This window comes from Dipodomys merriami, unplaced genomic scaffold, assembly GCF_024711535.1.
Source record: "Dipodomys merriami isolate MVZ:Mamm:240054 unplaced genomic scaffold, mDipMer1.0.p SCAF_13, whole genome shotgun sequence".
Lineage (NCBI taxonomy): Eukaryota > Metazoa > Chordata > Mammalia > Rodentia > Heteromyidae > Dipodomys > Dipodomys merriami.
In genome coordinates, this window is record NW_027202604.1 from 21,695,005 (window position 1) to 21,717,547 (window position 22,543).

The 22,543-nt window shown below is 39.0% G+C and overlaps 1 protein-coding gene across 2 annotated transcripts in view; it reads left to right on the forward strand.

The window, feature by feature from the left end:
• The window catches only part of Synpr (synaptoporin), a 284,651-nt gene that overhangs the window by 210,487 nt on the left and 51,621 nt on the right, over positions 1-22,543 (forward strand). For both annotated transcript variants that reach the window (XM_070018869.1, XM_070018870.1), the window contains one exon: positions 19,511-19,709. In XM_070018869.1, coding sequence (XP_069874970.1) covers positions 19,511-19,709 — 199 coding nt within the window. The remainder of the gene's footprint in view (positions 1-19,510; positions 19,710-22,543) is intronic.

Genomic DNA, 22,543 nt, shown 5'->3' on the forward strand with positions numbered 1-22,543 from the left:
TGAACCTCTGAGAATGACAGAATAAGAGTTCAACTTGAGGGTTGGGAAGGTCGCTCAGTGTAGAGTGCTTTCCTCACATGCGTGAGGCCCTGGGTTCAATTCCTCAGTACCACATAAACAGAAAAGGCCAGAAGTGGTGCGGTGGCTCAAGTAGTAGAGCGCTAGCCTACTAGAGCTGAGGGACAGTGCCTAGGCGCAGAGTTCAAGCCCCACAACTGACAAAAAAAAATTCAACTTGAGAGAACATCAAGCATGCATGGAGGATATAACAGGAAAAACACTCCAATGTGCAATAAGACTCTAGACAGGAGCCAAACATGGTGATGCGCACCAGTAATTCCAGCACTCAGGAGGCTGAGACAGGAACACTAAAGAGTTCAAGGCTAGCCTGAGCTACTGAGTGAGACCCTATGGAAGGAAGGGAGGAAGGAGGAAAAGAGAAGGAGGCATATAGTATTTGACAGGCATTCTTTGTATTCAGCTTATATTTCTTCATCTGTAGAAGATGAATAATAATAATTTAGCTCTCAGTACTGTGAAGAGGCCACAGGAATATGGCAGACAAAGCACATATCATAGTGTTTGGCACAAAGGCAAGAAGCAATACCTACTTGCTATCCATATTACTCAGACTTTTTGTCACTGTAGTGAAATACCTGACATAAATAACTTAGAGGAAGAAATATGTATTCAGCTCAGAGGATTCATTTAGGCAGAGAGGGAATGCAGTAGCTGAGAATTTCACATCATGGTGACAAGAAAGCAGATAAAAGAAGAATATAGGAAAGAGCCAGGGCAAGATACAGCTCCAAAAACCCAGTGACCCATTTCCCCCATCTAGACCGCAGGGCCTATCTTTCACCAGCGCTCAATAGTACCAGCATATTATGCACCCATCCAGAGATTAACTAATTAATTCGATCAGAGCCCTAGTGTAATCGAATCCTGATCTCATTGTCTCTGGAAATGCCTTCACAGACACACTTAGAGAAAGGTGTGCTTTACCGACTTCTAGGTATTTCTTAAATCAGATTAGTGATAGCCAACAGATTATCACCATTATTATTATCATCAATAAGAACAAAGTTCAATGACTATCTTGTTTCCACTTCTTAAAGGAAAATAGTTCCTCAAATTACTCACACCTTTACACCAGGCCTGGAGCCCTCTTCTCTGTAGCTTCACCCAACCCCCTAGCATCTTAAACTTGACACGTACCTCTATATGCTTCAACCTTCTCTGAAACATCACTTCCCCAGGAAACCGTCTCTGATCCCACAGACTGACATGGGGTACCTGTTAATCCTCTGTCTTAACCCTCAATGCCATCTGTCTGAACACTTTATTTAGAGACCTTCCTTTTCTTAGAGCAGAAACTATCTCCCTGTTGGTTACTATGGCATCCATAATCCCTAGCACAAGGCCCAACATGTAGGAGTTGAATCCATGAATACATGAATGGATAAGGCCTACACTGGGAACATCGTTGAAAGGGAAATCCAGATCTACTTGTTCCTCTCGTTAGAGCAAAATTATCCCTAAGCTACAACACAGGTGGGAGTTAGAGACTCGGGGTCCAAGAGAAAGAACCTCATTTTGTTTCTCCTCCTGTGCCCAGAAGCCAGAGGGATGGCTCTACTTTTTACTTGTTGTCCCTGTCAGTTTTTTAGCCTCCAGGTTTGACCTCCCAAAACCACCAGGAAGTTTCTTCTCCCCAGGAATTGCAGAGCAATTCCCTGATCTAGCATCAAGGAAGCTGGAATTGTGATTCTTTCATTATATTACTCTGATCTCGTATCTTCACCTCTCTGTACCTCACTTTCATTGGGTAGAATAAGGACTCTTTTTGTCTACAATTCTAGAAGATTAAGAGCAGAATCAGCTTCCGGGCTAACAACTCTTCTAAGAATTTGATGAAATCTGTTCCTTCTTGCCTTCCCTCTCACTTAACAAATATTTGAATTTTTTTTTTACCATACACCAAATAAGATTAGAAAGTAGATAAACAGGATCCCTGCCTGGCCTCTGCTCTCAATATATATATAGAGAGAAGCTCGGGTTCACAAATAAACAGCATGACTTCAGACAGTAGTGAAGCAATAGCAACAATAAAAACAGGATAATGTAATCAAGAATGACCCAGGAGTGGGATGTGTCCTTTAGATTTGGAGATGGGAGGACTCTCAGAGCGGGAGACACTTAAGCTGAGACCTGAATGAAGACTGAAGCTGGCCTTAGATGACATGTAAACTAAATTCAAAGCAGCAGAGGAGTATGATGGAGAAAATTGTATCAAGGTAGAGAAAGGAGCAAGAGGGGTATGCTGGTAACAAACACATGGGCCAGGTCCTGGTGACATTTTCCTTGTGGGCCACGATGAGGTTTTACATAAGAAGCAATATGCTCTCATTTATTTATTTTAAAAAGATTTCTAGCTGCTGTCAACGAAAGTGAATTCATACATGTCATATGCCAAATGAAACTTGAAAACTGTATGATAAATTCCCCAATGATGTGGAAACATTGGTGACATCATATTGCTGATGATAAAAGCTACTTTTCCTATCCTAAACTGATAAATAGATTTCAGAAACTGTTCCTAGTTAACTAAAATAAACAATGTTTCCTCGTTTCTTAAGACCTTTTCTTCCAGAGGATGTGTGTGTCTGTGGTAATATTAATAACTGAAGAATTCGAAATTTACAAAAGGCAATCTCATTTTGTTCTATGCTCATAAGTGATAACTATTTACATTATATCATCTGGCATCGAAATTCCCATCTCAGTTCTGTTAGGCTTTTTGTCCTAAGCATTCAGAAAAGCCATTTATTGCATGAAGATTGAAGTAACAGGAACAGGAAATGATCCATTTAATTGCTGAGTGGCTGGATGTGTGTGTGTGTGTGTGTGTGTGTGTGTGTGTGTGTGTGTGTGTGTGTGTGTGTGTGTGTGTGTGTGTGTGTGTGTGTGTGCGTGTGTTGGTACTTATGCTTGAATTTGACTGGCTTTTTTGCTCACAGCCTGTGTTCTACGATTTTGAGCCATACTTCCAATCCAGAATTTTTGTTGGTTAGTTAGGGATGCAGTCTCACAGACTTTCCTGCCTGGGCTGGCTTTGAACTGGGATCCTCCAGGTCTCAGCCTCCTGAGTCACTAGGATTACAAGCATGGGATACCAGCACCTGGGATAATTGAGAGAACCATAGTATACTACAACAGGCATATTTGCATGTCTTTGACATTTTTGAAGGCATGTGGGTGTTTAAAATCAACTTTAGTGATTGAACTTGGTGATCAGTTTAGAATTTGAAAACTGTGTGCTTCACATAATAATAACATCTGCCCTGGCCAGTGACATCTAAGCACCAGGATATGTACAATGTTATCCATTGTCTTATTTGAGCCTCACAGAGATGGTAGGTGGTAGTGCTTTTTTTCATCCCTTGTGCAGATGAGAAATCTGGGACTCAACAGGCTGAAACTCGCCCAAGGTCACATGGCCTAGTCATTAGTCGAGCTGCTTTATATTGTCATTCCATTAGGGGGAAAAAGGTGTAAAAAAGTACTGTTCCAGTGGGCACATAGTAGAAACAGAAGGTAAGTTAGTGCTAGTAGAGAACTGGAAATCTCCCTGGCTGAACAAATCCTCAAATATTCATCCCCAAGTTATCGGAGCTGTGAGCATGTGAAGTAAATAATGATAAATAATGAGCAGAGTGAAGGGGCACCATGTTTGGCAAAGGATGAGGCCATGCAGCAGCCCTCATGTGAATGTTTCTAAATCCACTTTTTATTTCCATTTTCTACACTAGCTCACCGAAATGATACGGACTGGTAAATTTTAATCTTTTGGAAGTTAAGAACCCTATTGAGAATTCAATATAGCTATGTGATAAGATCCAGGGAAAGGAATATGAATATATAATATTTATATATGAATATAAAATGTTTACTAATGGCTGCTATTTAGAAAAGTATTTGGTAACAAAGCAGCATACAATTCACTATGCAACTATACAGAACAAGCAAGTTATATAGAACTATAGAAAGAATACAATAGATCTTTCTAAAAAAGTAAGCTATGTATTTGCCATATCAATAGCCAGCCAAAGTAGATTCATGACCCAACCAGATCTCAGTTGTTGATGAAAATTGGTTGTTGTACTTTCCCTCTGTAAACAAAATATGTTGATTGAATTTTTTTCACTGAACTAATAAATCAGATTAATTTGACCTACATTTTAAGCAAAGATCAACTTATCTGGTTCTGAATGTTCTGTGTGTTTGAGTGTTACAAATATCTTTTAATCAACGCTTTTAAATGATTTATTCATGAAACATTTCTGTTGTAAGTAAATAAAATGGATGGATATGCAGTTGACAGCTAGACAGTCAATATATATTTTTTAATGCACTAGCGCCTGGTTTTGTTTCATGATTTATTTGAGTACAGTGGCACTGCTCAGGAAAGACAAACAAGAGAGGAATTTTGTCTGGAATATATGGATCACGATCTCATTATCTAATTTTAATTTGGCAATAGAGAGACAGTCTGAGTTCTCTATTATTCAAATTCTATTTGAAGAAACCAAAATTAATAAATCATGGATAGTGAGCACAGCAATGCCTTTTTGCAAGTCACTTATAAGGGTTTTGTATTTTTCCTGCTCAAAGGTCAACCATTGACTATGCCCTGGCCTCTGTTGAACCAGCCCTTTCCAATCACCTTGGAGTTCACATGTAACCTTCAATAAGTTAGATTCATCGCTTTTTGACTCATAAAGATGGGAGCTCTGTGCTGGGTGAGGATGGGACACAGTATTTTTCCAGCCTCCTAAGGATAAGTACAATTAAGAGTGTAGAAAAAAGAATATTGTGTGCAGTAACCTTGATTACATTTTGCAATGCCTACCTCAATTCCCCGGGAGGGAAATCTTACCTTCACTAATAGTAAAGAGAACAGAAAGAATGGAATTTGTCTTCTATGGTTGACAATAGACTTGAAAACACTTGATGCATAAATCAGGGACAAAGGGCTCTATTGTACTGAAGAGCAGAAAGTCGGCATGTTGTCTTTCACTTCACTTTTCTTCTTTTCAAAGAAAATATTTATAGAGTATATGCTGTTGCTGTAAACCTTGGAAATGAGAACTGCTTTTCATTCAACCAAGGTTAGGAGAATGATTATGGCTGCCTAAGCAATGCTATTACCTGACTCTCCGGAAGCTGAAAGGTCCAGCAGATAGGGCTGGCAGTGGTGTCATCCCAATGCCACTGAACTTCCTGGGAACACGCAACCACATCCAGAAGCCATCCCAAAAGAATTTTGACAAACCGTGTTGTAAATTTATTATTTCTACCTGCTTTCATGTTCTTAATAACAGTGCTTTTTTCTCAGCACAGTTATTGCAGCTGGACCAGTCTCATCAATGTCCACCTCATGAGTCTCCTGTCAGTTAAGTTCTCTTCATTGCTTTTTGCAAGCAGAAGACTTGAAATTTGTTTCTATCTTAAGCAACTTGAACCCAGTCACTGGTGCCTCCTGTCAGTTCTCATGGTAGTAGGCCTATTTCCCAGGCCGGAGCTCAAATCTCACCTTGAATTCCTCTGTTATTTCTACCCGCCAAGTAGATCCTACACATGAGACTTTCTAAAGGCAAGGCTGAAGGTGGGCTCTCTCCCCAGAGTTTGACCAGTTTAAAAGTATGCCTTCTAAGGTGCTGGGGGTATTAAGGAAAACTTTGCTTCTATTAGTGCTTAGAGGCAGCACTGATCATCAGAGGCCTTGGAACTGGCATGAAATCACTAGTGGAACAAACAAACTGTTCTCACACTAATTCTGTGACTACTGTCCTCTTGAGACATAACTGAAAGTGACAACTAAGAGTCAGCACTGAGAAGGCCATCAGAAAAGCCAACCAGTGACTTTTAAAAACAAATAATAAGGGCTTGGAAAGTGGCTCAGTGGTAGAATGTTTGCTTTGCATGCATGAGGCCCTGGGTCCGATTCCTCAGCACCACATAAACAGAAAAAGCCAGAAGTGGTGCTGTGGCTCAAGTGGTAGAGTGCTAGCCTTGAGCTGAAGAGCTGAGGGACAGTGCCCAGGCCCAGAGTTCAAGCCCCACAGCCAACAATAAATAAATAAATAAATAAATAAATAAATAAATAAATAATAAGAGTGAGGGAAGGGTGATCCTGTCGAAAAAGAAATGTATTTTTTATTCCTTTGAAGAGCTGAGATTATTTTTTTATATTTTTGGAAATAGAATGCACATTTACAATACCTTTATTTTTTAAATTTGATTTTATTGTAACGATGCTGTACAGAGGGGTTACAGTTACATGAGTAAAGCAGTGAGTACATTTCTCGTTGAGCATTGTTACCCCTTCCCTTGTTGTTCTCCCACTAACCCTTCCCTCCCTCTCCTCCCTTACTCTCCCCCCCCCACACCCCAAAGTTGTAAAGTTCATTTCCAATATACTGTCTTGTGGGTTGCAATGGGTCATCCTGTGTCTTTGTTTCAGCGTTTTGTTATTTCTCCTTCCCTTCCCCAAATCAGACAAATGTATATACAAGATACAGGGTACCAAAATCAAGTACAGTGACAACAGGGGATAGACCATAGGGGGAAGAACATACAAAGGAAACAAAAAAAAATCACATAGTACATTAAAACAACAGCAACAAAAAAAGACCTCTTGTGTCCATATCTTGGGGTTCATTTCACGTAGTATCATCTTATATGGTTATATGTTCATAGCTTTTAAGCTTAACAACAGATGCTGGAGGGGATGTGGCCAAAAGGGAACTCTACTGCACTGTTGGTGGGAATGTAAACTTGTTCAACCACTCTGGAAAGAAGTATGGAGGTTCCTCAGAAGACTACACATAGAGCTCCCCTATGACCTAGCAATCCTACTTTTGGACATTTGCCCAAATGTTCACAAACAAGACCATACTGAAGCTACCAGCACAACTATGTTTATCACAGCATTATTCACCATAGCTAAGATATGGAACCAACCCAGATTCCCCTCAGTAGATGAACGGATCAGGAAAATGTGATATGTGTGTGTGTGTGTGTGTGTCTGTGTCTGTGTGTGTGTGTGTGTGCCTCCATCAGAAAGGAAATGGAAAGACTTGGAAAAAATCATATAAGGTGAAGTAAGCCAGATTTAAAGAAATATAGGTCCCATGGTTTCCCTCATTTGCAGTAATTAGTCTAAAATACTTTTAAATGAGTATCAAATAGAGCTACTTTCCTTTTTTTCTCCTCAGACTTTAAGATAGGCAATTGTTATGAGTACCCTTTTGTACCATTCCAAAGCCTGAGCACAGATAAATGTGAATGGCAATCTGTATATCACCTTGACAATAATATATAGATATGCAATCTATCTCAAGAAATGTACTTTTCACATGACTTTTTTACATCACCTTTATAATCACAATAAGAAGTTTTTAATTTAAATTTTATTGTAAAGGTGATGTACAAAAGGATTATAGTTACATAAGTCAAGTAATGAGTACATAGCTTTTTGAATAGTACTACGTAAACTTCCTCATTTTCTCTCCTCCCCTGCCAACTTCCCCCAACCCCCGAACCCTGCAAGCTGTAAAGTTCATTTTCAACATAATGTCTAGTGATTATCACTGTTGAATTGGTTCACCCTTTGTCCCACCATTTCTTTTTTTTCCATTTATTACTTTATTTTTTATTGTGAGAATACCATACAGAGGAGTTACAATTACACGGGCAAGATAACGAGTACATTTCTTATCAAGCATTGTTGCCTCCTCCTTGTTTCCCCTTCCCATCTCTTCCCATATTCCTCTCCTCCCCCACCCGATCCTTCCCCCACCCCCTACCAAAGTTGTTAAGTTCGTTTTTCGACATAACGACTTGTATATCTTATTGTTGCAATGGGTCCACCTGTATCCCTAGTTAAACGATTTGTTTTTTCCCTTCCCCTCCACAAATTATACCAACATCAAATATAGTGAAAGCATGGGTTATACTGTGGGGAAGAGACATACAAAGCAACATAGAAATCATCTTATAAATATGATAGAAACAATTGCATGAAAAGGAAAAAAAAACAAAAAAAATTTGAATACTTATCTTGGGGTTCATTCCCCTAACATCAACTTATCTGACCTTTTCTGCTTGACTCAGACATATACTACATATTGCAAATAAGGGAAACCATGGGAACTATGTTTCTTTGGGCCTGGTTTACTTCACTTAATATAATTTTTTCCAAGTCTTTCCATTTCCTAACTAATGGGCAATGTCATTCTTTCTGATGGAGGCATAGAATTCCATTGTGTATATATACCACATTTTCTTGATCCATTCATCTACTGAGGGGCATCTGGGTTGGTTCCATATCTTAGCTATGGTAAATAATGCTGCTATGAACATGGTTGTGCTGGTAGCATTTGGGTAAATGCCTAGGAGTGGGATTGCTGGGTCTTGGGGCAGTTCTATGCTTAGTCTTTTGAAGAACTTCCATACTGCTTTCCAGAGTGATTGAACAAGTTTACATTCCCTCTAACAGTGTAGTAGTCCCTTTTGGCCACATCCCTACCAGCATCATTTTCTTGATAGTGGCCATTCTAACTGGGGTGAGGTGGAATTTCAATGCTGTCTGGGACAAGCATAAAAGATCAAAAACTATGTACATATGACCAGATAAGATGAAGTTAAGCGAAATGAACCCCAAGATAGGGACACAAGTGGTTTTTTCTCTCTTGCTATTGTTTCTAACGTATTTATAAACAACCATGTGATTTTTTTTGTTGCTTTTTATGTTCCTCCCCCACAGCATAACCCCTGTTTTCACTGTATTTGATGTCAGTATAATTTGGGGAGGGGAAGGGAAAAACAAATTGTTTAAATAGGGATACAGGTGGGCCCATTGTAACAATGAAATGCACACTATGTTGAAAAATGAACTTTACAATTTAGTCAGGGCAGGGAGAGTATAGCTGTGGAGATGGGAAGGAAGGGATGGTAGGGGGAAAACAAAGGAGGAGGCAACAATGCTTGATAAAAATTTTTATTCATTACCTTGCTCATGTAACTGCAACCCCTCTGTACAGTATTTTCACAATAAAAAAACTTATTAAAAAAGATATTACTTCAGTTTTTTTCACATGTATAGCCAATTTTGCCAGCATTATTTTTGGAGTCTTTCTTCCATCCTATGTTTTTGGCTCTTTTATCAAAGATTAGGTGGCTGTAGGTCTGTGGGTTCACGTCTGGGTCTTCAATTCTGTTCCATTTGTCCTCAGGCCTGTTCTTGTGCCAGTACCAAGCTGGATTTTTGGTTTGTTTGTTTGTTACTATGACTTTGTAATAGAGTTTGAAGTTTGGTATTGATATTCCTCCAGTAATGTTCTTCCTGCTAAGGATTGTTTTTGCTATTTGGAGTCTTCTGTCAATCCATATGAATGTTTGGATTGCTTTTTCTTTATCATTGAAGAATGTTAATGGGATTTTGATGGGTATCACATTAAATTTATAGATAGCTTTGGGTAGTATTGCTGCTTTCACAATGTTAATCCTCCCAATACAGGAGCATGAGAGGTTTCTCTACTTCCTTAAATCTGCTTTGATTTCATATTTTTAAAGTTTTCAACAACCCCTGTTGTCACTGTATTTGATTCCCATGCCCTGCATCTTGTATATACATTTTTCTAATTTGGGGAGGGGAATAGAAATAACAAAATGCTGAAACAAAGATACAGGTTGCCCTATTGTAGCAATGAGATGTACAAGACACTATGTTGTAAATGAACTTTACAACTTCTGGCAAGGGGGGAGGGGAGGAGGAGTCAGGGAGGTGTGGAGGGAAGAGATAGTAGGGAAAAACAAAAGGGGGGGTAAAAAATACTCCATAGGAAATGTACTCATTACCTTACTCATGTAACTGTACCCCCCCTTACAGTATCTTTACAATAAAAAATATTTTGAAAAAGTTTTCAACATAGAGGTCCTTCACATCTTTGGTTAAGTTAATTCCTAGGTGTTCTATTTTTTTGAGTCTATCCAAAAAGAGTTGCTTTTCTGATTTCAGGAAAAGCACTCACTCTTCTCATTGTTGGCATATAGAAAAAATATTGATTTTTGTGGGTTAGTTTTATACCCTGACACTGCCAAAATGTCAGATCAGATCAAGTAATTTGGGAGAGGAATCTATGGGGTTCTTTAAATACAGGATCATGTTATCTGCAAAGAGGGAGAGTTTTACTTCTTCTTTCCCTATTTGGATCCTCTTTATGTTTGTCTCCTTCCTTATTCTTCTAGCTAAGAATTCCAATACTATATTGAAGAGGAGTGGCAAGAGCAGATATCTTTGTCTCATTCCTGATTTTAGAGGAAATGGTTTTAACTTTTCACCATTAAGTATAATGGTGGCTCTAGGTTTGTCATATACAGCTTTTATTATATTGAGGAATGTTCCATGCATTCCTAGCTTCTCCAGAGCTTATCATAAAGGGGTGTTGGATATTGCCAAATGCTTTTTCTATATCTATTGGGATGATCATGTGGTTCTTGTCCTTGCTCCTGTTGATGTGTTGAATTGCATTACTTGATGAGTATATTAAACCAGATTTTCATCCCTGGAATGAATCCTGTTTGATCATAGTATATGATTTTATTAGTTGTTGAAGTCAGTTGGCTAGAATTTTATTGAGAAGTTTTGCATCCATATTCATCAAAGAGATGTTTCTACAGTTCTCTTTCTTTGAAGAGTTTCTATCTGGTTTTGGAATGAGGGTTATGCTGGCTTCATAGAATGAGTTTGGTAGTGATCTTTTACTCTCAATTTCATAATAAGAAAAACTTTAAAAAATAATATATTTTGTTATGTTGCTGATACTGAAGATCAAGAGGAAATTTTGGGGTCAGATAAGCTATACTTCAAAACCCTTATATCAGTAAATCCTCTCACTCCTTTAATAAGAGCACACATAATAAGTTAACAAAACCACTATCAATTGTATAGGTTTAAATGTGGTAACATGTAAAGATATTTGGCACCATGCATATCCCACCATGTGTTCAATAAATGTCTATCAATGATTGGCAACTAGTCAGCAAGTGTGCAAAGACTGACAGCTTCCTAAAGAACAGCACCAAATACCATGCTTGAGGTGCAATAAGAAAACCAAGGTAGGGGCTGGGAAGGTGGCTCAGTGATAGAGTGCTTGCCTTGCATTCATGAGGCCCTGGGTTCGATTCCTCAACACCACATAAGCAGAAAAAGCTGGAAGTGGGGCTGTGAGCACTAGCCTTGAGCTGAAGAGCTGAGGGACAGTGCCCAGGCCCAGAGTTCAGGCACCATGACTGGCAAAAAAGAAAAAGAAAAAGAAAACCAAGGTAGTAACAGACAGAGTTTTTTTAAAAAAAAAACTTTTCTTGGTAATTTATTACAAAAATAGAGTAAACACAAGTTTATCCAAACTTGTGGCAAACTCCATTGGTGCAAGTGGAAATTAATACATTTTACATGAAATAGAAATTAAATACACATGTTTCCTATCTGAAAATGAATTTCAAAGTCATTTTACATGTTACATCTTTGTTGACCACCGAGTTTTTCTTTTTTTTTAATTTAATTTTATTTTATTTGTGAACATACTGTACAGAGGAGTTACAATTACATGGGCAGGATAATGCGTACATTTCTTACCAAGCATTACAGCCTCCTCCTGTGTTTACCCTTCACATCCCTTCCCAGCCTCCCCCCTCCCCCCCAATCCCAATCCTTCTCCTTCCCCCCCCTTTCGCCCCCCCCCCCCGCACCGACGTTGTAAAGCTCGCTTTGGACATGACAACTTGTACTTCTCATTGTTGCAACAGGTCCACCTGTATCCTTAAACAACTGGTTTTTCCCCATCTCCTCCACAAGTTATACTGACATCAAATATAGTGAAAGCAGGGGTTATACTGTGAGGGAGGGACATACAAAGCAACAAAGAGATAATCTTATAAATGCGTTAGAAACACATGCATGAAAGAAAAAAAACATTAAAATACACATCTAAGGGTTCATTTTCCTGACATCACATTATCTGACCTTTTCCGCTTGACTCATACATATACTAGATATTACAAATAAGGGAAACCATGGGACCTATGTTTCTTTGGGCCTGGCTTACTTCACTTAATATAATTTTTTCCAAGTCTTTCCATTTCCTAACAAATGGGGCAATGTCATTCTTTCTGATGGAGGCATAGAATTCCATTGTGTATATATACCACATTTTCTTGATCCATTCATCTACTGAGGGACATCTGGGTTGGTTCCATATCTTAGCTATGGTAAATAATGCTGCAATAAACATAGTTGTGCTAGTAGGTTTAGTGTGGTCTTGTTTGTAAACATTTGGGTAAATGCCCAAAAGTGGGATTGCTGGGTCATAGGGGAGTTCTATGTGAAGTCTTTTGAGGAACCTCCATACTGCTTTCCAAAGTGGTTGAACAAGTTTACACTCCCACCAACAATGAAGTAAGGTTCCTTTCTGTCCACATCCCCTCCAGCATCTGTTGTTAGAGTTCTTGATTTTTGCCGTTCTAACTCGAGTGAGGTGATATCTCAATGTTGTTTTGATTTGCATTTCTTTTATGGCTAGGGATGTTGAACATTTCTTCATGTGTCTATTGGCCATCCTTCTTTCTTCTTCAGAGAAGTTTCTCTTTAAGTCTTTCGCCCACTTATTTATTGGGCAGTTGTTTCTTTGAGGATTTGTTGTTGAGGGGTTTAATTTTTTGAGTTCCAAGTATATTTTAGATATGAGACCCTTGTCCGTTGTATGGCTAGTAAAGATCTTCTCCCAATCCGTGGGCTTTCTATTGATCTTGCTAGCTATGTCATTTGCCCTGCAGAAGCTCTGCAACTTTATGCAATCCCATTTGTCCAACCTTTCTTTGATTTGTTGTGTTTCCGGGTCTCTATTCAGAAAATTTCGGCCTGAGCCAAGGAGACCTAGGGTTTCTCCTATTCCATCCTGTAATGTTTTCAGAGTGTCTGCTTTGACTTCAAGGTCTTTGATCCATTTGGAGTTGATTCTGGTGCAGGGTGATATATAAGGATCTAGCTTAAGTTTTCTACATGTAGTTAACCAATTTTGCCAGCACCATTTATTGAAGAGGTTGTCTTTCTTCCATTCTATTGTTTTAGCTCCCTTATCGAAGATTATATGGCTATAGGTCTGTAGGTTCATATCTGGGTTTTCAATTCTATTCCATTGGTCCTGAGGACAGACAGAGTTTTATCCATTTCAATCTTCTAGGTTATCTTCAGCTCTCTTCCTTGGAAGTCATTGTCTTCGCATCCTGACTCACTAGGTTCAATAAATCCCTAATGAGTAAGTGAAGGAAGGATTTGCACCTTGTGGAGAAGACAGTGATTTTTGGAAAACTTAGAAATAGAATTGAGGCCATAAACAAAACCACTTAGGGCTAGGAAGCAGAAAACCTGGATTTATTTAAGTTTGACTCTCTTCTGTGTCAACTGGATGGTCTCTGATGATTCTGTCAGGATGGCTGAGCTCCATCCTGTCTCGTCTCATTCTGTCTGTAGGCTATGGAGAGCTGTGTGGAAGACAATAAGAGAGATGCAGAGTGTGAAAATGCTGATGTAAACTTTCATTTGTGCAGTGATTTATGCTTTGAAGCATATAAGTAGGTGTCTGTGAATGTGTATGCATATGTCTATGTGTAAATGCACATCCAAATGAAATCCTTACATTCACACACACACACAGTGTGTGTGCATAATTAGCAAAACTAAAAGTAGAAAAAACAAAGTTCATCTAAAACAAGACAAATTGCTTATATTGACAAGAGTGAAAAGTGGAATATTATTAGTGTTTGTCAATGGGTTAGCAGGATTGAAACAGGGAATGATTAGGGAAAGAAAATATTATACCCAGTACCACTGTTTGCCAGGTGCCCTTGGCTACTTTCCTTCTGACTTTTAGAAATTCAGGGATAGCAGCTTGCTCCTAACACCGCCAGCGCCTCCCACTTTACCTGTGGGCTGGATCACTGCTGTTGGGATGTGCTGGTAGTCTTTCACTGAGCCACTCTGAGTTACATGGTTAATCATTTTAAGCCCTATTTTCTCTCAACCTGTTGAAAGACACTGCCAATAATTTCTAAAATCTTATTACCAGATGGCCATACGGTTCAGTGCTACCTAGAGATAAATCTATGCTGCATTTTGCACATTCTATAAACAATCACACTGTAATGATCACAATTTCTACTTATTTTCCCTCTGCTTTGGTTCTGAGGCAAACATTGGAAAGCCCAAAGACAACGTTTGAAAACTAGAAAGTTTTGAATGACTTTTTAATTGGTCAGTGTATAGAGATTCAGCTGTGTTATTGCTAGATACCTAATGTCACCTTCACATACTTCCAGGTAGTAGCAGAACAAATCATTGGTTTCAAATCCTCTGCAGAGTAAATTTTCAGTCTACCACTACATGGGGGAAGCTGTCTTAGCATTTTTTTTTTTGTCTGTTATGGAACTTGAACTTGGCCTGGGCACTGTCTCTCAGCTCTTCAGCTCAAGGCTAGCACTCTACTGCTTGAGCCACAGCACCACTTCCGGTTTTTCTGGTGGTTTATTGGAGATAAAAATCTCACAGACTTTCCTGCCAGGGCTGGCTTTGAACGACTATCCTCAGATCTCAGCCTCCTGAGTAGCTAGGATTACAGGCATGAGCCACTGGTGCCCAGCTGGCTTAACATTTTTATAGAAGTATTGAGCTGGAAATTTAATGGTGCTGAAAAAATTTAATAGAAATTCAAGAAGAGAGACAGAAATGTATGATAGTTTGTAGTATAGGCTGCCCCTAATCTACTCGCATCTGAGAATCACCTGTGCCACTCACTAGCCATATGACCTTAGGCAAACTCACCCCTCAAGCCTCTGTTTCCCAATCTATAAAATACTGATAGTGGTATTTACCTAAGAGAGCTGATAAGGGCATTAAGTAAGATACAAGGTAGGTATACAGAGATACAGCCTACCACACTGCTTAGATGTATAAAAATGTCAATGATTGTTACTGTAACATCATTTACTAATAAAAAAAACAATACCAATTGTCCCTTGTCCAACCTCCTGAAGAGTTGGATACATTTAGTATTTTTTCCAGGCCCCACAAACAGCTGAAATCTGCTCAGTTATTTCATTTACTTTTTCATTAGAGCATCGGTGAAATGTTTTTAATTGTCCCCTTTAAAGCTCTGGTAAAAGAAGGAAAAGAGAGAGAAAGAAACCCCTCTGTAAGTAGAAGCCTTTGGTTGAGAAACAAAATGCAATAAAATCCTGAGAAATTCAATTACCCCTTGATTGGGTCAGGCCAGCTAAGAAGAGCATTATGCATTTGAAATCAACAAATTGGATTTGGTTCCTTCTGTAGCCTCCGCAATTGCTCCCTGCGTTCATCCTCATGAGATCAGAGGTGGCACTGTCAGCTCCCACATTCTGCTGGCTGACGTGTTCTATCTCTGCAGAACAGTTTTCTATTCCTTGTTTAGGTTCTAAATTAATGATACTTGCTTCTAAAGTTATTGCAGCTGCAAAATACATGCTGACTGTAAACTTCCTTCTTCCAAAATATGATATATATTTAACTTTTACGTAACATATTGTATGTTTTAATATACACATATATGCACACAAAACCTATTTAAAAGAATTTTTGCATGTGCATTTAGTGGTGCAGACCACAATACAACATTCAAATGCCTTATGATATGAAGTACATAAGACTAAGATTTTTTTTGTTTTTCCTTTATAAAGCACCCTCCACCCTTTTCTGTAGATTAGACATACATTTAGAATTTCACTTCCATTTCCTTATTTCTCTTGACTTCACCCAAAATAGTTCTAGATCACTAGTATTAATAAGCACAGTCGGTGTTTTTTAGTGCGTAGTTTTTTTTTTTCATTTCTACCTTGTGCATATAAGTCCAGGTAAGAATTCATGTAAGTCACCACAGTAAATCAGCAACAGAGAACATGTTATTTTTCGCTTTGTGGCAGAGAAGAGAGAGAATTACTTTGCTCCTACTCTCCCACTGCCCCCTTTGCACCCCAAGATTGCAGGCCTGCTGATTTGTGCATGAGTGGAGAGATCTGGCAGGTGAGAGACCGGCTGGTCTTGTTGGGCTCTTTAGCATCCAGAATGTGAGAACATGTCTCTAAATAGCTGCAATGCAGAGCATGGTTTTTCTATTATCTATTTATCCTAAGATAATCTTTCAAATCCTCATCTTCAAGTGAAGGCCAATATCCAAAACATGTCCTCCAGTAACAGTCAATTGGCTCCTCCTCTTCCTGTACTACCTGGCTCTTTCCTGCCATCTGCTACTTGTTCCAGCCATATTGCTTTTCACCATGTGTTAGTCTCCTTGCTTATAGGGATTTGGCAAAAAGAAAAGATCTGAGCACTGGTAGTTCATGTCTATCATCCTAGCTACTTAGGAGGCTGAGATCTAGAGGAGATGATTGAAAGCCAACCAGGACACAAAATTCTGAGACTCCATCTCAAACTAACCAGAAAAAATGCTGGACTGGAGGCATATTGTTGGTGAGAAAGCCAAGGAGGTGTTCAAGTCCCAGTACCAGCACAAAAAATTAAATAAGAAATAAAGTAAAATATGCAATTTGATGTACAGAGAGGTCATGCACATCATCAATTGTAGAGTATTGTCATTGTCCTCCAAAAAAAGCAATCCCAGACCACTTGGCCATCACCCTTGATTCTTCCGTGCCCAACCATAGCTAAACGCTCATCTGCTTTTTGTTTCTTGTGAACACTTCCTGTGCTTTTAACTCAGCATGATGATACATTGTACACTATACCTGTACTTTATTCCTTTTTATTGAAAAATAATATGCCATCCTATGGGTAAACCATATTTACTTTATGTTTTCATCAACTGGTAGACATCTAGATTGTTTGTGCTCTTACAAATAACATTGCATGAATATTCTCCTACAAGTTTTTTCTGTATGCCTTGAGTGCCTCTTGTAGAAGTGAAATTTGCTGGGTCACATGATACTTTACGGTTAGTCATTGGAAGTACTGCTGGACGATTTCCAAAGTGGCTGTTCCACTTTACATTCCCACCAGTGATGTACAGAAGTTCTCATTTCCCGTGGGTCCTTGCCAAAACTTGTTTTACTAATCACAGAATCTTTTTTAATGTCACCATCCTGGTGGATGTGAAGTAGCTCATCATGCTTTCTACCTTAACTTTGGATCTGGGGAAATTCTATACATTTTTAAGAGTGTAGCCTAATTATTTTTTTATTAGCTGGTCCTGAGGCTTGAACTCAGGGCCTGGGCACTGTCCCTGAGCCTCTTTATACTTAAGGCTAGTGCTCTACTACTTAAGGCACAGCACCACTTTCGGCTTTTTCTGAGTAGTTTATTGGAGATAAGAAAGAGTCTTACGGACTTTCTTTCCCCAGCTTGCTTTGAACCATGACTCTCAGATCTCAGCCTCCTGAATAGCTAGGATTATAGGCGTAAGCCACCAGTACCTGGCTAGCTTCAAGATTGAGTGATCACCCTAACCTCAGACTAGACTCAGGCTTTTCTCAAGTTCAGCATGAGTAAGAACAGTCCTAATTCCTCTTTGTCTACCCAATGTGTGCCTAGCACTGAGCCACTGTGTGAACTCTAGAGTTACTTATCAAAAATCTATTAGGTGAAAGAAATATTAGATGAGAAAAACAAGTGTACATTGTCTGAAACTTACCTGTTTCAGATTTGACATTACCTTTCAATGTATTGTGTTTTTAATATCCCCACATTTCAAATGATCTTCTGGCTTAGGCAGGAAAGGGGCTGTACAATATGGCCATAACCAATGTTCCCAATGTTCTCCGTGTTTTATTGTAGCTGTCCACCTTTATGTCGGTTAAGGCAAAGGCTCTTTGTGAGCAAACTAAAAAATCCACAAACACACTCGAAGTGGAGTTTGAAACAGCTCCTTGCTGTAAATTTAAAAGAATATGACTTTAAGAAATAAAGGGGTTAGGGCTGGGAAGGTGGCTCAGTCGTAGAGCGCTTGCCTTGCATGTTTGAGGCCCTGGGTTCCATTCCTCAGCACCACATAAGCAAAAAGAAAAAAAAAGCTGGAAGTGGTGCTGTGGCTCAAGTGGTAGAGTGCTGGCCTTGAGCTGAAGAGCTGAGGGGCAGCGCCCAGGCCCAGAGTTCAGGCTCCACGACCAGACCCCCCCCCAAAAAAAAAGAAAGAAAGAAAGGGGTTGGAACTTAGTAGTTTATGCCATCATGATAGACCTGACCCTATAAAACTTCCAAAAGTTCAGTCAAATTAGGATCCATCAATCATCATACTAAATCAATAAGGCTCATTTTAATCCCTGCTATTTGGGAGACTGGGGCAAAAGTCTGGGGCAAAAGTCTGAGACCTTATCTGAAAATAACCTAGAAAGAACAATAGACAGTCAGTGATAATTCAACTCAGGACCCTGCTTTGTATGACTAAAATCTAGAAAGCAGACCAACACAATTGGAGCAGGATGGTGGAGTTTAAACTGCAGAGGAAGGGGTTGACCATTCAGACAGCAACACTGGGTGAAAGCTGGTGGACCATGTTAAGGAACTGGAGCAGGAGGTGTCCTAATTTCAAGTCCCCTGTCTGCTTATGGTCCCCTCTCTCTTTGGAACCACTAGCTATTGTGAAATACAGTCCACTGATACCTACTACAATATTTATTTCTGTATTTCCCATGGGATCTCTGCAGATTCCTTAATTAATTTCTCTCATTATGCCATCATGCTCCCATGTTATACCATGCAGTGCTTTAGAAAAGGAAATGGAAAGACTTGGAAAGAATTATATTAAGTGAGATAAGCCAGGCGCAAAGAAACATAGGTCCCATGGTTTCCTTTATTTGCAATAACTAGTATATGTCTGAGTCAAGCACAAAAGGTCAGATAAGATGATGTTGAGTGAAATGAACCCCAAGATAAGGACACAAGTGTTTTTTTTCTTTCTTGCTATTGTTTCTAACGTATTTATAATGTACCACGTGATTTTTTGTTGCTTTGTATGTCCCTCCCCCATGGTATAACCCCTGTTTTCACTGTTTTTGATAATGGTATAATTTGAGGAGGGGAAGGGAAAAACAAAATGTTTAAATAGGGATACAGGTGGACCCATTACAACAATAAGATGTACAAGACACTATGTTGATAAACGAACTTTACAATTTAGGTGAGGGAAGGGGGGCAGGTTGGGGGGGCGTGTAGTGGTGGAGATGGGAGGGAAGGGATGGTAGGGAAAAAACAAAGGAGGAGGCAACAGTATTTGATGAGAAATGTACTCGTCACCTTGCTCATGTAATTGTAAGCCCTGTGTACAGTATTTTCACAATAAAAACCTTCCAACATTTCCCTCCATGACATGTAAAGAGCATCTTATTCACTCTGGCCGTGTAGGTTGCACCAGGTGACCTTTGAGGTGCCCACCTGTGAGGGAAAGGAGCGGCAGAAGCTGGCGTTGATTGGCGACTCCTCATCCTCCGCAGAGTTCTTCGTCACCGTTGCTGTCTTCGCCTTCCTGTACTCTCTGGCTGCCACTGTCGTTTACATCTTCTTCCAGAACAAATACCGAGAAAACAACCGGGGCCCACTCATTGTAAGTGGTTTTCTCTCTCTCTTTTTTTTTTTTTTGGAATAACTTCCCTATCCCTTCTACTTTCTTCTACGAATGCTTGAAGGGCTTTGGAGTGAGTTACCCGAGCCCTCCAGGCAGATACTTGAATGGCAATCAGAGTCTTTTTTTGTCATCCATATCTCTTGTCTCTACAACAAGGGCACGATGCCTTCCAGTCTCTTGTGTCCTTGTGTAGAAAAAGTTAGCTCAAAACTTGGTTTAAAAAACCCAAAACCCTCTGGAATATATGACTGAAAAAAATCTCATGAGAGCCAGGAAAAAAATGCTAAAACTTGCTGCAGATTTACTTATAATTTATGGAAACAGCCATTATTTTTCACTGAATTCTTTTTCTTCTTGTTTAGCAGTACTGAGTTGGGAACTCCATTCCTTGGAGGCCTGCTTTCTATTAAGCCATGCTTCCAGCTCTGTTTTCTTTCTTTCTTTCATTTTTTTGTCAGTCGTGGGGCTTGAACTCTGGGGCTGAGCTCTGTCCCTCAGCTCTTCAGCTCAAGGTGAGCGTTCTACCACTTGAGCCACTTCCAGTTTTCTGGTGGTTTATTGGAGATAAGAGTCTTATGGACTTTCCTGCCTGGGCTGGCTTTGAACTGTGATCCTCAGATCTCAGCCTCCTGAGTAGCTAGGATGACAGCATGAGGTACTAGTAGTGTCTGGCTTCTTACTATTTAGTCTGTTTGATGTGTGCTTATTTGAATGACGGTGTTCCCTTGGTGGATGGTCTGGCCGTAGAACTGTTTACTTTGAAAACAGACTTCATTTTCTCTGTCTCCATCTCTCTGTCTTGGTTTCTGTCCCTTCTCTTTTTGTCTCTCTGTCTCCCTTTGTCTCCTTTTCTCTGTCTGTGTGTCTGTGTGTCTCTCTCACTGTCTCTGTGTCTTCCCTGTTCTTCCTCATACACTATAAACTACACTATCCATCATCACTTTCGGTTGCTGTTATACCATGATCCAAAGACTTGTGGGTAAACTATAGGCCAGCATGTCAAGTCATGGATACACACATACTTAGCAGAACACAAACATTCTCAGAGGGATAATAGATGTGGATCACTTTAAGTAAGTATACTTTTAATTTGCCTACCTTTTGCTCGTACATTTAGCTAAAGTCAGTTTTCTTGAGAATGCCTTGTATCTGAAAAATGTCTTGCAGCCTTTGTTCTTTAATCATTGTGTGAGTCAGTTTTTCATCACTATAACAAGGTGCCTGAGATAGAGCTAATTTTGATTCACATTTTATAGTTTCTAGCCTATAATTTGGCAGACCCATTGCCATTAGAATGGCTTGAGGAACTACTCACAGAGAAGGAGGAGCCAGGTCCCACATTCCTCTTGAAGGGCACATCCCCAGTGACTTCCCACAAAGACCTCCTACAAAGTCCTATCTCTGAAACCTTCTCCTACCTCCAGATAATACCACCCTGAGGACGAGCCATCAACATGGGGGACATTCACTATCCAAATGGTAGCAATCATCTCCTTCCAAATTATAAGACAAGCATCATTCTTTACTATTCCAAATCTTCCTACATGGTATAATTACATATGAGACACTAAAAAATGGAATGGTCTGGTCTAAAATACTTACCAAAATTTGTTTGTCTATTACCTAAGTAATGACTCTTGGGGAGACAAAGAGATTTCCAACTTCTTGTTTTCAATATTAAAACTCCTAATCTGTTTGTCAGTTGATTATTAAAATAATCTTCGATGAAAGATTGCTACCTGATCTGAGGTAGAAACAAAGAAATCAATGGCACTGTTATGGAAAATCTCCTTTTATTCCCCCCCCTGTTCAGTCATGCAAGCCTTCTCACATAGACATTTGTAAAATTTAAAATGGAACTAACATTCATGCTGACTCATGGCCCATCCTGGAAATTAATAATGTATCTAAAACTATCTATAAACTAATGAAGACAAAACAGCCTGCCTATCTAAAATATATAGGTTTTCAATCATTTTTGCTCTGTAAAATTAATACTTATTGACTAATTGTCACTAAATTTCTAATATATTTTTGGTGTTTGGGATGATTATACATTAGTAATGCTTGTAATTTCCAACCCAAAAGAACATTGTAATACTTAAATCTTTGAAGTCACAGGCAATCAAACAGTAATTTAAATTTTTGTACATGTTTTTGTTTCAAAGAAATATAATAGAGTGATCAATAAAATGCTTTCAAAAGTACTACATTAGACTCTAATTCAACAAGCTGAACAAAATAAAAAACATGTGAAATTCCCAACTGTAAAAATTTTGTTCATTAACTTCTTGATGAATGAGAAAAATATCAAGCAAATATTAATGTATTCATAATATTAATTTCTGTAGTATTTATAAATGGAATCATCTTAAAATTGATATCCTAGATACACTTAAAATATGCCAGCCACTATGTTCTCTGCAACTATTTAAACTTTTACTGAAAACAAAATTAAATATAAACTTTACACGAGTAGGAACATTGGTTTTGAGAAAATCTTTTTGGGGGTTTATAAATGAAGTTTACAAACCTCTAAGTTAGCTTATATGTGGAACTAATGAATAATTTTCACATACAAAATTAATTTTAATAGAGACCCAAACCTTAGACCAATTTTGAAGGATGACTAGGAGAAACTAGTTAAGTTGGAAGGAGATAGAAAGAGTTCAGATTTGCAGTCCTGTTAACTCCAGAAGGCAAGTGATGCCACCTACCCAAAGCCCTTGGGCAGGTGTCTGGGTTGTTTTATTGCTTGTTTGTTTTTGTTTTTCTCTCATCCTAAATTGAAGCTAACAGTCTTACTGTCGCAA